The sequence below is a fragment of the Bidens hawaiensis genome, unplaced genomic scaffold (assembly GCF_021521415.1).
Source record: "Bidens hawaiensis isolate Kalapana, Puna unplaced genomic scaffold, B.hawaiensis_p1.1 tig00021824_1, whole genome shotgun sequence".
In the NCBI taxonomy this organism is placed as follows: Eukaryota; Viridiplantae; Streptophyta; class Magnoliopsida; order Asterales; family Asteraceae; genus Bidens; species Bidens hawaiensis.
In genome coordinates this window covers 12,551-29,062 of record NW_027493384.1, presented here as the reverse complement: position 1 = coordinate 29,062, position 16,512 = coordinate 12,551, and the positions used below count along the sequence as shown (strand labels likewise).

At 35.9% G+C, this 16,512-nt stretch overlaps 1 protein-coding gene across 1 annotated transcript; it reads right to left on the bottom strand.

The window, feature by feature from the left end:
* Positions 1–2,934: 2,934 nt before the first annotated feature.
* Positions 2,935–4,097, bottom strand: LOC143564147 (uncharacterized). Its single transcript, XM_077051511.1, has one exon. It carries the CDS (start codon positions 3,764–3,766, stop codon positions 3,293–3,295), a length of 474 nt encoding a protein of 157 aa, XP_076907626.1. The 5' UTR covers positions 3,767–4,097; the 3' UTR covers positions 2,935–3,292.
* Positions 4,098–16,512: the final 12,415 nt, after the last annotated feature.

Sequence of the window (16,512 nt, the reverse complement as noted above, 5' to 3'; positions counted from 1 at the left end):
AACCTGTAAACATCAAATATTGAGAATTTAATAAGTTTCAATCAAGTAGAATACATAAATAATACCTTCAAATGGTCTCTTTCATGGAAGATTCATATATTAAGCTCAGAACTTGATAGCAACAATGTTTGTACACACAAATGCATACTCATTGCTAAAGAGATGTAAAAGGCCAGAAAACATGACTTTCGCATTATTTCTAGCCTACAATATAAAAAAACAAAAACCAAACATCATCATCGCCATAAATCGATGTGAAAAGGTGGAATCACAAACATAATCATCATACTTCCAATGGTTAAATCCTAGTCAAAAGACTAAAAAGTAAACCGAACATCATCATTGCCTTAAGTATCATCACATACCATAAATGAATATTAAATTGTCAACTTGAGGCTAAGGTCGAATCACGACTGCAACATACAATGCCACATCTAAAGCCGAACTAATCATAATCATAACCATAAATCGATAAATAGTGCGTTTTTCACATCAAAATTTGATCAGAATTTAGAAGCATTTGATGTGCTCAGTTTGTTTCAAATCATCATCATAGCACAAATGAATTAAACGACAAAACAAAGGCTAAGATCTCTGTTATGGTTGCAACATAAGTTGCCATTCCAAATAACGGAGTGTCATTATAGCAAAAGACAAAACAATATATGCATACTAATTATAACCGCTAAAGTGCAACCAACCATCCATATAGTAAAAAAAAAAAGTAAAGTTCATAAGGAACCGGACTGACATCAGATGTCAGATGTGCTCAGATTGGTTGCAAACCATCATCATAGAAACCTTGAACACCTTTCAACCCATAGACATCCAGAATCCGCCACTAAAATGAGTGCAATCTCATCATTTCAACCTGCAACCAGAGCATCGCATCAAAGTTATATAAACAATTTGAACCCCACAGGTGCCTACACGACCCAAAGGTCAATGGCAACAAAGAAACCCCAAAGAAGAACATACCAAACACCACCAACAATGAACAACAACCAATGGACTATTGCTCATATGAAGATAACAACAATTGCTACGAAACTTTACCAATTTCAAGTACAACACAAGGCATAATGTACACTCAGATGAATAACTTTCAAAAACCATGATATTAACAATACATACCAGCCAATAACAACAGCCGATGACACGCAAGGGTGAAGATCAAGGTTCCAATCACAATAACTGTACCACAACCGCTACCTAGGGTTTCCAAAAAGAAACCGGCAGCAGTTCGTTAGCCGTGAAAACCTAACCCGGCCACAACCTCATATCTGCAACAACATATCTGATCGCAACCTTGAAGCCATAAACACCCAAAAATCACTACTACAGTGAGAATAATCTCTACATTTTAGCCCGCAATCAGAGAAACTCAAGAGGCTCACCACCACCAAACACCACCGCTGCCTAGGGTTTCGTAATAGAAACCGGCAATAGTAGGTTTGGTTGAAGATGATACCGGAGAAGTAAGAGATGCAAAGTTAAGAACACAATCACTTTCTTACCTCCGCCGCCTTGGATTCCAAAACGGAACCGGCAACTGCCACCGCTGCTACCAAAGACAACTTTAAACGGCTGCCGGCAACAACGGTTTACCAACACCAATGTCTGCCTCCGCCATAGACAGACATAAAGCAGGCTTGGCCGGAGTTTTTGGCAAAGGATAATGTGAACAGGAGAGAGAGAGAGAGAGAGAGTTGGTAACGGTGGTATAGAAATATGAAACACTAAACCTTCATGACTCATCTGGTAAGAGTAATGAAACCTAGTGACTCAGCTTGTGATGTAATACCCATGTGGCCAGGTGTCATCACATTAAAGCTTAAGAAAGTTGCACAACTCAATAAGCGAATGGTATAACTCCAAAGTTGTTATAAAGTTGCAAACTGAGGAGAATAATGTATGCAAACTGAGGAGAATAATGTACAACTCTGGTTGCATAATGTACAACCCAGTGATGCCTAATTCAGTTGAAATTGTACATATATAAATATTAATTTGTTTTATTTCTCATGTTTAGGCTATTCGTGGGCTTCTCATTATAGGCTTTTCAACCTTGGCCCTCACTATTGAAATTGTATATATATAAATATTAATTTGTTTTATTTCTCATGTTTAGGCTATTCGTGGGCTTCTCATTATAGGCTTTTCAACCTTGGCCCTCACTATACTACGCCAATGGGAGTAATTTACTTCAAAAGTAATCTTACAACATGTGATGTTTGTAATATTTGAAGCAGTTTATTGTTCCTCGTAGTTGTTTTTTGGCAAATTGGATTTTAATAATCTCAACTTAATGCAGTTGGTCGATAATAATCTTAACTTTGAAAATAGCTGTCACTGGTCCCAACTTTCACACTATTTATTTTCATTGAACCTCCGTTAAAAAAAACTTAACAACGTTAAGTTTTTTTCCAAATTTCAAACTGATATGTTAGGGCTTTTGATCGGAATGAGAATACGAGTCGATTGATGTAAAACTAACTTCCGAACGGTGGTCCATACGACTAAAGGATGCTTCAATTTCAGTGTTTAAACTTTTAATTAATAAAAATCAAGCTGTTTGAAGCGCTGTTTCGAGTTAAGTTTTACATCAATCAATTCGTATAATCATTCTGATCAAAAGCCTCTAAATATCAATTTGAAATTTGAAAAAAACGTAACGTCGTTTAATTTTTTTTAATGGAGGTCCAATGAAAACAATTAGTGTGAAAGTTGGACCAGTGACAACTATTTTCAAAGTTAAGATTATTATCGACCAACTGCATTAAGTTGAGATTATTAAAATCCAATTTTCCTTGTTTCTTGCAATTCCTGCAAAAGTGACAAGAATTTCTATCAACTCCAACCTTTTGACTTTGTTCCACATAACGACCCAAATAAGACACTAGGGGGGGTGTTTGGTACAGAGAATGGAATTGTAGAGAAATGGAATAGAGAAATGGAATTGCAGAGAAAGGGAATTGGTCTGGAGAATGAGAATTGACTGTTCTGTTTGGTAGTACAGAAATTTCAGTAGAGAAATATAGCTGAGAATCATTTCTCTTGTTTGGTACATAGGAAATAAACAGAGAATTATATCAACTTTATCATTAGCACAAGTATTTTTTTCATAACAAATATTTATTAAAAAATAAAAAACATATAAAAAGATGCATAAATTCCAACCAAAATATGCATTGATCAAACCAATTCACATACAAAACATAGTTTTTAAGCAAAAAACATCAACCATAGTTAAAACCAATTCACATACAAAACATACTTCAACCATACACAACTATCCCATTGAACCATCGGTATACAACTCGACCATCTCAATTTTCTCTTCTATTGTCAACGCAAGAAAAGAACGTCCTAGATCCACATCTTTACCAATCAAATGAGCTGCTTTGAACCATTTTTTCGTAGTGATACCTGGTAAAGCTTTCAACTCATCACTAACCTTTTCATAGATTTCACGAGCCTCCATACCTTCTTTGCTAAGCTGTTCACCCACCATCTCCCCAAATCGAAGCAAAACTTCCTTGATATCTTTGCAAGACTCTCGATATATCTCATCTGCATCCGTGCTTCTACCTCTTTTGCGCTTGCTTGTTACACTTCCTGTTTGTCCTTCAAATCTATCAACATTTGGAACGGCTTCATCAACAAAATCAAAGTCTTCAATATCAACAGGTGAGCTTTTTTGCGTCTCTTGAACAACATCTTCTTCTCCAAGGTCAACTGCTTTACTACCAGTAGCTCTATCCATACCGAATATGGTACACAATTTGTCATAGAAAGGAAATGACTTGTCACGAAAATTCACAGCACCTTTGTGAGACTACAAGACAATTACAAATAAATTAGACTAAAATTTTAAAATCTAAAAAATATATTTTTTAGAATATACCTTCACGTATTCATTCCAAACACTATCATCGGCAATAATACAACATTTTTGTTCATCCCAACCAAACCCACTTGTATGCACCATATCATATACAATGCTAAAGTATGTCTTCCATGTCTTCATCCTAGACTTTATATGTGGTTCTGCTTTGAGGCTAGAGTTAGGAAGACTTACATCTAGTAATTGTTGAACACCATTTAAATAACCTGGTTTGAATCCATTGTCAGCACCAGCATACTTTCCGGATGCATGTATCTCCATTAATGCATCAATTAGCTTTGCATCTTCATCATTTGTCCAGGTATGCTTGCTCCGAGTAACTCCTCTCACTATATTAGAATTTGCCATGTCTACGTACAAATGCATAATTATACAATTAAAAATCATAATTCATGTAACTACAAATACAAATATAACAAGAAACATTAATAAAAAACAAATAAAGTGCATAAATAAACATTAATAAGAAACATCCTTGGTTCTACAAATAAAAAATACATAATTGTCAAACATAATTAAGAAACATTGTTGGCACGCTGCGCACGCATCGCAGTCCAACTATTAAACATTTCATTAGCAAGAAGGTCTTTACGATCGGTCCATTCTTGTGAGGGCTCGATCATAGAAATAACATTGTCATGGTCATTTGCAGGTTGTGTGTGATTTACTGGGATTTCGTTATCAAGAGGGTCTTCACTCATTGTTGTTCGTATGAAATTGTGCAATAAACAACAAGCAATGATGATACGTGGCATGGACTCTATGGGATGATATGAGTTATCACGCAAAATAGCCCATCTATCTTTAATCATTCCGAAACATCTTTCTATAACATTCCTGGCCGATGAATGTCTCATATTAAAGAACTCCTTAGCATTCGTAGGAGGACGAGACCAATCGTTAAGATGATAACGTTGACCTCGATATGGAGTTAAAAATCCTTCACCATTTGTATAACCGGCATCACAAAGGTAGTATGTTCCTACAATTAACCATAAACTCTATGTTAATTATCATACTTAAATCTATGTATATTCTTTGAAAATTGTCTATCACATACCCGGAGTTATTTTAAGACCATTGGGTCTACTGATTGCATCACGCAAAACTCTACTATCAGCTGCAGAACCCGCCCATCCCGCTAAGACATACGTAAATAAAAGGTCTCTCGTACATACTCCGAGTACGTTAGTACAAATCTGCCATTTTCTTGTCCTATAAGGTTTTCTATCAATAGCAGGGACTTTAACTTTAATGTATGTTCCATCTAATGCTCCTAAGCAACCCTGAGTTAAAAGAAAACATTACTTACTAATTTATGTTAGCAAAAAATATCTTTAATAAAAAATGTGTTTGACTAACCTTAAACCATTTCCATCTTTCATCAGTTTCATTATCTGGCACTGGCACGGGTGACTTGTAGAGTTCTTTGTGTAATCGACATATAGCATTTAAGACTAACTTGAAATACCGACTTTCAGTTTCCCCGGACCGATGAAATCTGTTGACTAGTATCCTATTCTTTGCATTATGAGCAAGGGTATGTAAAAACATAGCAACTTGCTCATCGACTAGCATGTTTTTACTATTCTTTAGTCCCCCTATAGTTTCTAGCATATCACAAAGTGTTGTAAATGCATGTATATTCATTCTTATGTTAACAAAACTCGTAACATCACTTTCATAAACCATCCTCACCATGTTTTCACGCCAATTATGGTAACTCATTAAATATTTTGTACGTAAAGTCATTGACTCAATCGACCGACGCAAATGATAAGTACACAACATCCACCAACGAATCGTAACATAAATGACAAAAAATGCACCTATGGCAACTATTCTTTGTCTGGAAGGTGATCTTGCCATCTACACATAAAAATATAAGAAAATTCAAGAAAAGCAAATAACTCCAAAATATAATCCAAATATTAGCAACAAAGTGATCATGAAAGCAAGAAAAATGATTACAGGCTACTTTATTCACTGACTTGCTGAATGTTGTTTAATTGCCAATGTTCACTTCAATATATATGTTATGTTGGATGAAATTGAACATCCAAGTTTCCATGTGAGTTACAAGTCAATGTTATACAAGATCCCTAAGGTTTCCATGTGAGTTACAAGTCAATTTCTAGATAAAAATGGTGTAAAAAGTGATGATTTGTTGATATGTAGAAATCTGAGTTTTTTGGTCAGATTTGAGTTTGTAAATATAGATTTATTTATCAACAAAAAAATTGAAATAAATTATGAAAATATTTTCACAGAAACTTCAACATCTCTAGGTGTTTATATATTTTTCTCAAATTTTTAAAGTATGCATAAGGTTTTCAACTAAAATGCTAATTATCAAAGGTATCTAAAACTTACTGTTCAGAGTTTGTAAATGTCAAAATTTCTCAAAAATTGCATACAAGGCCAATTGGGAAATATTCTAGACACTTAAAATGTTCATTAGAAAGAGGAATGAAGTCTAAAACTTCAAAAACAAGAGAGTTATGCTCTTTAGAAGTGGACCTAAAATCTGTCAGTCAAAAACAGATTTGACCTTCGGTTTTATTTTTCACGTTTGGGTAATCAAAACTTCTCTAAAAATTACGAAACCAGTGGGGTTTGAAACTAGACTCTTTGAACTTAATGTTAGACTCAAGAAACGATCAATTTGCATCTGTTATGATCAAAATATTATTTGAACAAAACAGCATTACAGATTTCATCAGCAACATCATTCAAGCAACTCATGTAAACATTCAATTTATCGGTTCCAACATTCAACCTAGCATCTAAATATCATTCTAACATAAAATTCATGATTCAAACTCATCAATTTCATACCATATAATGTTCAATTTTCAACCTAGACATCAAAGATTTCATCAAGAGTCGAATTAAACATAAACCATTGAAATCTAACATATCTAAATCGATTACCAACAACATACAAACATCCCACGATAACAATCGACATCAGCAGCTGAGTTTGGATCGAGGTTTAGGTCTGGTCGAGCATAAGAAAGTCGAAAAAATGAAAGTTTCTTACCTAGGATCGTTGGAATCGAAGCAAGGATCACGAATACGAACTCGGTTCTTGGATTGGAGATGATTTGTGGGTGATTAGAGGCTGCAAGTCGATCGAACAGCAGGGAGAGGCGTGAGTTTGCTGCTGTAGATCGAACAGCAGGGAGAGGCGTGAGAGAGTGAGGCTGAGAAATGAAACCCTAGAAATCCAATTCTCCGCTTTTTTTAGAGAAACAAAATCAGATAAATGGAAATGGTTTATTTCCATTTCTCACCTCTTTCTTTCATAAACAAACAAGAGAATTCTTTCCAATTCCATTTCTCACCCCTCAATTCCCTTTACCAAACACCCCCTAGGTTCTCAGTTCTCACATTTGTTTTGATCTATGGGCTATAGGCTAATAGGCTATGGCCTTTGGAATTTGGATTACAAAATTTAGGCCCACATCAATAAATATTATTGGTTATTTCTCTAGCCACACTTTTTATTATTAAAGAAAATTGATGGAAGTATAAACTAACCAGAACTGAATTTCATTTAGACGAAGATTGAAAAATATCAAGTCACATTAGAGTTTATAACAATTCAATTCGGTTTTTTATGAAGTTCTATGAAAGAATATGAAACATATATGTGCTTAAGTTGCATGTATGCAATTAATTACGACTTTGAACTTTAATGAAATATAGATGTCTATTATTATATACGTACATAAATCGTCTTCAGTGTACTTTTTATCACTGTTGTTGGTTAGTATCTCATATTCATACTCATACATTTGCAGCTTGATTTCTTCTACTTTCAATGTACTCTAATATTGTTTCTTGTTAAGGATTAAATTTCAGTAAGGACATAACAGATATGCAACCAAGAGGCTTAGGAGGTTTGTAGAAATCTTGGGGACTTGATGAACATTCGTAGAACAGTTAATCCTCTGTATACACTATCTCCTTGTATCCATTCTGACATGAAAATTGGTTGTGATAATCACGTCCATTTTAGTTTACATGTACTCACTTCAAATCAAAAGAAAAGGAGTACCAGTATTGTTGAGTAAATGAGTACCGGTATTGTTGGGTAACATAGGTCGAATACTATGCGAATTATTAGGACTTCTAACTCTTAAGGGTTTAATAGACGATGATGATGATCTAACTTAAAGGTTCAAGAGGACTAAGCCCATAGAAACCGCTTACAATGGGTTTAAGGGGGGCGTTGCCTTTTGGTGGGTTCCGAAGGCTACACCCCTAGTGGGGTTAGCACAAGAAAGTTTTATTTCTTTGTTACTTATAGTGAAAATTGTTTATGATTTGCATGGTTGGTGAAAAGTTGCATGAAACCTAGCGGTTAATGGGAACAAATGATGAGTTTGAATTGATCATAGTAGTAACTGAGATCATTGTCACCTGGACCTTTAGTAGCAATTGTGTTGTGTATCTGTGGAAACTTATTAATCAGTGACATCTTAGAGTTTCTAATGAAGGTGTTCCAACATATATATTTAACATTTGATGGTTATAACCATCAATTGTTATACACTTTGTGGTAACTTTTTTAAATTTGTGACATGTCATTGTTTTATATATAATGTCATGCATGCCATGCCATGCCATGCCATGCCATGCCATATTAATATAAATGGGTTGTTTCGCACCTATATAAGGACGACCTTTGGTTTTATTTATGTCATTATGGTATGTAATTAGAACATAACTTACAAGTTTATTCTTAAAATGGTCCATTAAGCGCAGTGGCGAAGCTTGGACTAAGACACCGGGGGGGGGGGGGGGGGGGGGGGGGGCGAACTCAAAATGTATACAAAATTTCACAAACAAAGGGGGCCGAGCTCAAATTTTCGGCTAAAAACAGCTAAATTTACACTACGTATATAAAAATTGGACGAAATCAAATAAATTTACACTACTACGCAAAAAAACAGGTGGGCGAGGCCACCCCCGCCCTAACTAACCTTCACCAGTGATTAAGCAGGGTTCCTTCTCCCATATAATGACAATTTGGCATTAATATTGTTGGTTAATCATCGATCTCGTTAGTTTATTATAGAATACATAAACTCTGTTAGAATGTTCGGTTAGTGTAATTAGGGTAAAAGTGTAATTAGTTGATAGTTTGTGTAAAAAATGTAATTAGGAATATTAGAAACGATGCGACGGTTTTACTTTGGTTAACCGTCGCAACCCTTGACGGAATAACCGCCAGAGGGTATAAATACCTCCAGCCACCACCATTGTAATCATCTGTTTTCAATACAAAAGTTCAATACACAAATCCGTTCTTGTTAATTCTAGTTAGTTATGAACTACCGTGCTTGTTAATCAATCTTGAGGATTCAATTGGTATCAGAGCGAGGCTCTAAAAAAACCTTAAATTCGGAACCCTAATCGGTGAACAGGGGGTGTTTCAGTTAACAATTGAAGAATTACATAATTGCAATATCCATGGAAGAAGAATGATAAGAAGTACCTGTTGAGAGCATGATCAATTGGCGAAGTTTTGATCATAAGGAGAAACCTTTAAATCGAATCAGCGGCGTGATTTGTGTTAATCGGAAAAAGGAACGGAGGAAACAAAGTCTTGATTGATTTTGTGTGCGTTTATAATATATATAAATATATACTTTTAATAAAAGTAAATTCTTTATTTATTTAGAAAGTAAAAAAAAGTAATTGTTTTAAAAACAATTATATTTGGAAGTAAATTCAAGAAATTGATTTTGGAAAAATTAAAAAAAACTTGAATAAAAAAATCAAACCTGGGTGGTTCGAATAGCAAGACTCCGAACCTTCGGTATTCGTTGAGAATATGTAGCTCTGAACCTTCGTAATTCGTAGAGAAAGAGTAAGACCTGTGTGGCATCTAATACTTGTGTGGCAGTCTAAGTCCTGTGTGGCAATCTAAGTCCTGTGTGGCATCTAAGACCTGTGTGGCAAACAAAGACCTGTGTGGTACAAATCCTGTGTGGTAAGAACAAAAACCTGTGTTGTTCAATTGAGTAAGAAGTAAGAAAATATGTCTAGCAAAGAAGATTCATCAAGTGGATCAACAAAAATTCATGAGCAAGGGAATATATCTCTTTAATGTCCAAAATTGACTGAGTCAAACTATACGACATGGGCATTATTGATGGAGACAATCTTAAAGGCTTATGGTCTTTGGGAAGCGGTAAGCTCAGAAGAAGAAGTTGATGAAAAAAAGGCATATACGACCAATACAATAATCCTACAAACGTTGCCAGAAGATATTTTGATGCAAGTGGCACAACACCCGACAACAAAAGAAGTGTGGGACGCGATAAAAGTTCGACACCTAGGAGCGGATCTAGTTCAGAAAGCACGTCTACAGACATTAAGGAGCGAGTTTGAAAAGTTAAAGATGAAAGAAAATAAAACCGTGAGTGATTTCTCAGGAAAATTGGGAAGCATAAGAGCCAAATTTAAAAGTTTTGGTTCCAGTATCAAGGATAAGATAATTGTAAGGACATTGCTCAACTCAGTTCCAAAGAAATTTCTACCAATTGTGGCATCTATCAAGCAATATTTGGGAATTGACAAAATGCCATTTGAAGAAGTAGTAGGAAGAATAATAGCCTTTGAAGAATGCCTTAAAAGTCAAGACGAACCAGAAGACGATAAACAAAGAAAGCCTTTAATGGCTAGTATTCATCATAAGAACTAGCGTCATGGAAAAGGTTGTGGTAATAGAAGTCAAGACAAAGATCAAGGAAGAGAACATTTCAAAGAAGAAAGAGGACGTGGAAATGCAAGCCGCGGAAACAAAGACAAAAGTTATCTCAAGTGCTATGAATGTAATGAATATGGTCACTTCGTATATGAATGCCCAAAGTGGAAAAACAAAGAAAAAGAAGATCCGGAGGCTCACCTCATACATAGTTAAACTACACTACTATGAAGACAAAGCAAGCCTTGTTGAAGATCGAGATTAACGGGGTGATTGTTGGTTAATCATCGATCTCGTTAAAGTTCCGTTAAATATTTCGTTAGTTTATTATAGAATAGATAAACTCTGTTAGAATGTTCGGTTACTGTAGTTAGGGTACAAAGTGTAATTAGTTGATAGTTTGTGTAAAAATTGTAATTAGGAATATTAGAAACGATGCGACGGTTTTACTTTGGTTAACCGTCGCGACCCTTGAAAGAATAACTGCCGGAGGGCATAAATACCTCCGGCCACCACCATTGTAATCATCCGTTTTTAATACAAAAGTTCAATACACAAATTCGTTCTTGTTAATTCTTGTTATTTATGCATTATTGTGTTTGTTAATCGATCTTGGGGCTTCAAATATATGGAGGAGAATGACAATAGTAGAAAGATAGAAACTCTCCTATATCTATGATTGAATTATTTAAAATAGTATACTATATTTTGTTTATGTAATTTCTCAAAAACTTCAATTCAAAATTGACAAACCTTTAAAAGTTAAAGGGGGCAAGATATAATAGCCCTAACAAAGAGAAGACAAAAATATGAGTAAAGATAATGTTCGCACCTTTTTTGATACTTTATAAGTCAAGCGACCAAATTATGGTAATTAATCCAAAGTCTAACTTAAGGGATAAGAATGAAAATAATCAAAAAGTTGGTTAGACGAACCGTCTAACCACTTTAGATGGCTCGTATCAATGTTAAAAGTCCTAAGGTGGTTTCTGACAGATGAGACAGACCGTATCAAATATAAGATGGTCCGTCATAATGAGACACGTTGTCACAAAATGAGACGGTCTATCTCAACCAATAATCAGTCCTGCCATTTTTTGCAGCTCGCTTTTAATGTGGCATGCGCGTATTTCTCGCTTATCCCTTCATTTTGGGGACTCCCATGAACGTGTTCCTTCATCCTCAACCATCCTAAATCATTCCATAACACTCTATGATCCTTTCAGTACCTCTTTAGTTAGTAATCTTGATGTTCTTGGTGTTTCTTCACCAAAGAAACACTTGAAGGTGTTCTTACTTCCAAAACTAATAAACTAGCAAGAAGAGGTTCTGATCAAGTATTTCAGAAGTGTTCGGGGGTATAACCAAGTCGTTCATAGGTTGTAATATAGCTCGGAAGTGAAAGGAGATAAATTCAACGGAGTAGACATTCCCATGGTCAGTAACGTGAAGCCAACAAGAGTTCTAAGTTGTGTAGTACTCATATCGTTGCATCGGTTGAACTTGGATTAATTGTTGTTGGGGGTGTTGAAGCAATTATTGTAGCTACCAAACTTTATTAAAAAAGATTAAATCCCAAATGATAAGCCCCCTTCCGCTTTTGATACTAAAACCATAAAGTTTAAACACCAAATGTGGCTTAAAGACATAAAGCACTCTGGAGCCATTGACCATCAACAACATTCGTAAAATAAATTTTGTATAATATTCTTTTTTAGTTATAATTATTATTTTTGTTATATTCGACTTCTTATTACAATTAACTAAACTACATATGTTTTTCCAATATGGTGTAGTGGTAAGAAGCTTATTTTTCAGTGGACACTCAGGTTCAACCCTCATATACAACACTTTAGGGAGGACATGGGTTGCTCTTTGAAGAAAGACTGGATCTTTGTAATCTTCAGTTCGATTCTGAGGGTGTACGGGTTTTACCACCAGTTGGTATTCGGGCGGTGGGTTTTCCCTGGAACTGGAGATAACTTGGAGGCGCTTAAAGGTACCGTGCGGATGGGTTGAGTCAGCTGGTGATTACCTTTTGTCGTTGGGTCACCTTGTATGAAATACCTAAGCAATTCTTACTTCGTTGGTCGTTAGAAAAAAAACTTCACATATTAAATATATCATGTATTAAATAAGAGGGACAAAATGATGAATGGCCCTTGTTTATGCATTAACTAGGTAGATCTCCGTCGCGTTGCGCCGGGCTGATATCATTAACAGTCATACAACTTATCAAACCGTGTGATGCGGCTGCGAGTTTAGATGAATTCGATCGGTGTCGGGTTACAAAACTGGAAATAAACCTAAAATAACTTTGTTAATGCCCAAATACAACAAATTAACATAACAAAAACCACACGTCGTGTTGGTGAATCGACAACTATTATGCGTATATTTGATAATCAAGAGATGGATTTGATAAGATTTGTTAATATTGTATAGTTGTTCTATTTCCTTATTATTGGGTCAACTCTTGTAACAATATATTATAAATATCAATTCCATCCCTCAATACTTTTGAGGTTGATTTTACCATATTCTTTACATGGAATCAGCCAAATCTTGATCCTATTTTCCCTCTATCCCTCTTCTTGTCCACTGCCTTTCCTTCTCCCCTTCAATGGCCGCCACCCCTTCTTCCTCCTCATCGGATTCTTTATCCATGAGTACTCTCCTACATCTCGTTACCCTCAAACTCACCCCAACTAATTATCTTGTTTGGAAAAACCATATGTTACCCATCTTTGCCCTTCAAAACTTGCTTAGTCATATTGATGGCATCCATCAAGCCGTCAGCCACTATCATCATTGACAACAAAATTGTTCCCAACCCTGATGTCGCTACTTGGGCGGCTCAAGATCAAAAGGCCGTCATTATCCTAAATGCTTCCCTAACCGAGGAAGTTGCTTCTGAAGTTCTTGGCATAGCAGGTGCTCGGCAGATCTGGTTAGCTTTGGAATCCGCGTTTAGCAACTCCTCTGTTGAACGCGTATATTTCTTCGTGACACCCTTCGACAACTTACCAAGGGCACTTCTTCTGTCACGGAGTATAGTCGGAAATTCAAATCTATTTGTGATTAATTAGCAGCCATCGGTCACTCGGTTCTTGAAATGGACAAGTTCCATTGGTTTCTCTGTGGCTTAGGACCGACTTTTGAAAATTTTCTGTTTCTATACGAATCACTAAACCGGCCCCGTTATTTCTTGATTTTGTTACTCAAGCCGAAAGTCACGAGATCTTTATACAATCCATTCATGGTACAACTCTTCCTCCTTCTGCCTTCACGGCTCAAAAAACTATAGGGGGTTACAACAGAGGTCAAAACAATCGAACATACAGGGGCCAAAGTAGCCGTGGGGGACACTCTCAAGGTCGGGATCGTTCGTTTGAGAAACGTCTTCCTCGTTGCCATATTTGCAAGACTCATGGCCACTCTGCCACCTCTTGTCCAGCTCTGCTTAAATATGCTAAGCAACACGCACCTTCCGATGATTCCTTGGAAAAGGATATTCATGCTCAGTGCCATGTTACTAACAATACCCCATACTGGAATGTTGACTCGGGAGCAACTGCACACATGACTCCAGACTTTGATTCTCTTCACCAATCAACTCCTTATCAAGGTAATAAAGTGTTCTATTTGGCAATAGTAAGTCACTCCCTATCACTCATACGGGTCATTCAATTATTTCCCATCATATTAAGTTACGGGGTGTTTTGGTCATTCCAAATATGACCAAGAAACTTTTATCGGTCAGTAAATTAACATCTAATTACCCGGTTGATGTACTTTTGTCTTAACCGTTCTTTCACATTCAGGATCGGATAACAAAAAAGGTATTAGCTAAAGGGGTGTGTGAAAATGGTCTTTATGTGTTGAAGGAGATTCCTCAAGCCTTGGTTGCTACAATTTCTAATCGGGCATCTTTTGAACTTTGGAATGCTCGTTTGGGCCATGTTTGTTTTGACACTATTTCTGTTTTAAATAAGTTGGGGGCGTTTTCTGTTACTACGGTTGTGCCCAAACCAAACATTTGTGTTTCTTGTCAAATGGCCAAGGGTCAGAGACTTTCATTTGATGTTAATTTAAAACGGTCTTCACACCCATTGGATATTATTCATTGTGATTTTTGGGGACCTTCTCCAATTGGGTCAAAAGATGGCTATTTATATTATGTTGTTTTTATTGATGATCACTCCAGGTTCACATGGTTTTATCCTTTGAAAACCAAGACCAGTTTCTATGCCATTCTACCAATATTTATTAATCTTGTACAAACTCAATGTGGAAGAAATATCAAGGTCTTTCAACGTGACGGCGGGACAGAGTTTGTGAATCACACGGTTTGCAAAATTTTTGAAGACAATGGCATTTTTCACCGTTTTTCATGTCCATACTCTCCCCAACAAAATGGGCGTGCGGAACGTAAACACAGACATATTGTTGAGACGGGCCTTGCCATGCTTTTTAATGCACATGTTCCAGCTCAATTTTGGGTTGAAGCTTTTCAAATTGGCAACATACATCATAAATCGGCTACCTACTCCTTTATTAGAACACAGGTCGCCATTTCAAGCTTTATTTGATCATAAGCCTCAATATGCAAGTTATCAAACCGTGTGATGCGGCTGCGAGTTTAGATGAATTCGATCGGTGTCGGGTTACAAAACTGGAAATAAACCTAAAATAACCTTGTTAATGCCCAAATACAACAAATTAACATAACAAAAACCACACGTCGTGTTGGCAAATCGACAACGCTTCGGTTGGTATTTTGTTACGGCGCCAAAAAGTAAAGCAAACGAAAAGTTATCCACACATAAATACAACAATTTAACATATGTAAAATATAAATAAAACACGGCAAACAAAAGAAAAACATGTGCGTTGCGGTTGCGAACTAATACGGATTTGTAGGTTTCGAAATTAATGCACAAAAAAAATGGTAAAAAATCGCGTGTTGCGTTTGCAAAATGAAGCAAACTTGGTTTGTTGTCGGCACTAAATCGTATAAAATAAAGCAAATCCACACCCAAAATACACCAAATTAACATAGTTAAATAAAAAAACGCGGCAAAAACGAAAAATATACGCGCATTGTGGCCACGAACTGACGCGAATTCGCCCACAATCTTCAAACAAAAAAACACTTTTTAAAAAAACCGTGTTGCGACTACGAGCTGACACAAATTCGGTCGAAATCATTTAACGGTGTTAACCGTAAAAAAGACTCGCGTTTTATGGCAACGAACTGACGCATAATCAAAACAAAAACAAATAAAAGCAAAATAAAAAACCATATCACGTGATTACGTCACCAAACTTCTCTTTTATTACATATAACTTTTATTATATATAATAATACCTGTATCAAATGCAAGAAATCAAGTTTTTTAAAATGATGTTAAATTACGTTCTTACCCCATCTGAAATGATTTACATAGTATAGTATAGATTATAGGGTAACGTAAAGAAATGATTAATAGAGCTTGAACTATGGGTGTGTTTTTTAACCGTACTTGAATAATGAACCTGTTCCAAAGCGAACTGAGACCCAAATAACCCAACCCGAATTCATCCGAACCGATTAAACTCTTAACCCGAACTAGATATAAAAATTTGGGCCGGTATTTGAGTTGAATTAATCAAATCGGGTTGACCCAAATAAGCCGAAGTATAGTACATCGATGCATGCATCCCTAATTTTTATAGGGTTGTTTAGCGGTAAAGTAACAGAGTGACCTTATGTATTCTTGTTCGGTTGTTCTTAAGACTCCAATTAATATTGGATCTATCACATCCTAATATTAATTACCATAAGCATGTTGATAATGTATCTTTAATTCAAAAACTTAAATAGTATAGTATTTAAACCAAT

Coding starts and splice junctions, on each gene's coding strand:
- LOC143564147 (XM_077051511.1), bottom strand. CDS start 3,766: ATGGATAGAGCTACTGGTAGTAAAGCAGTTGACCTTGGAGAAGAAGAT.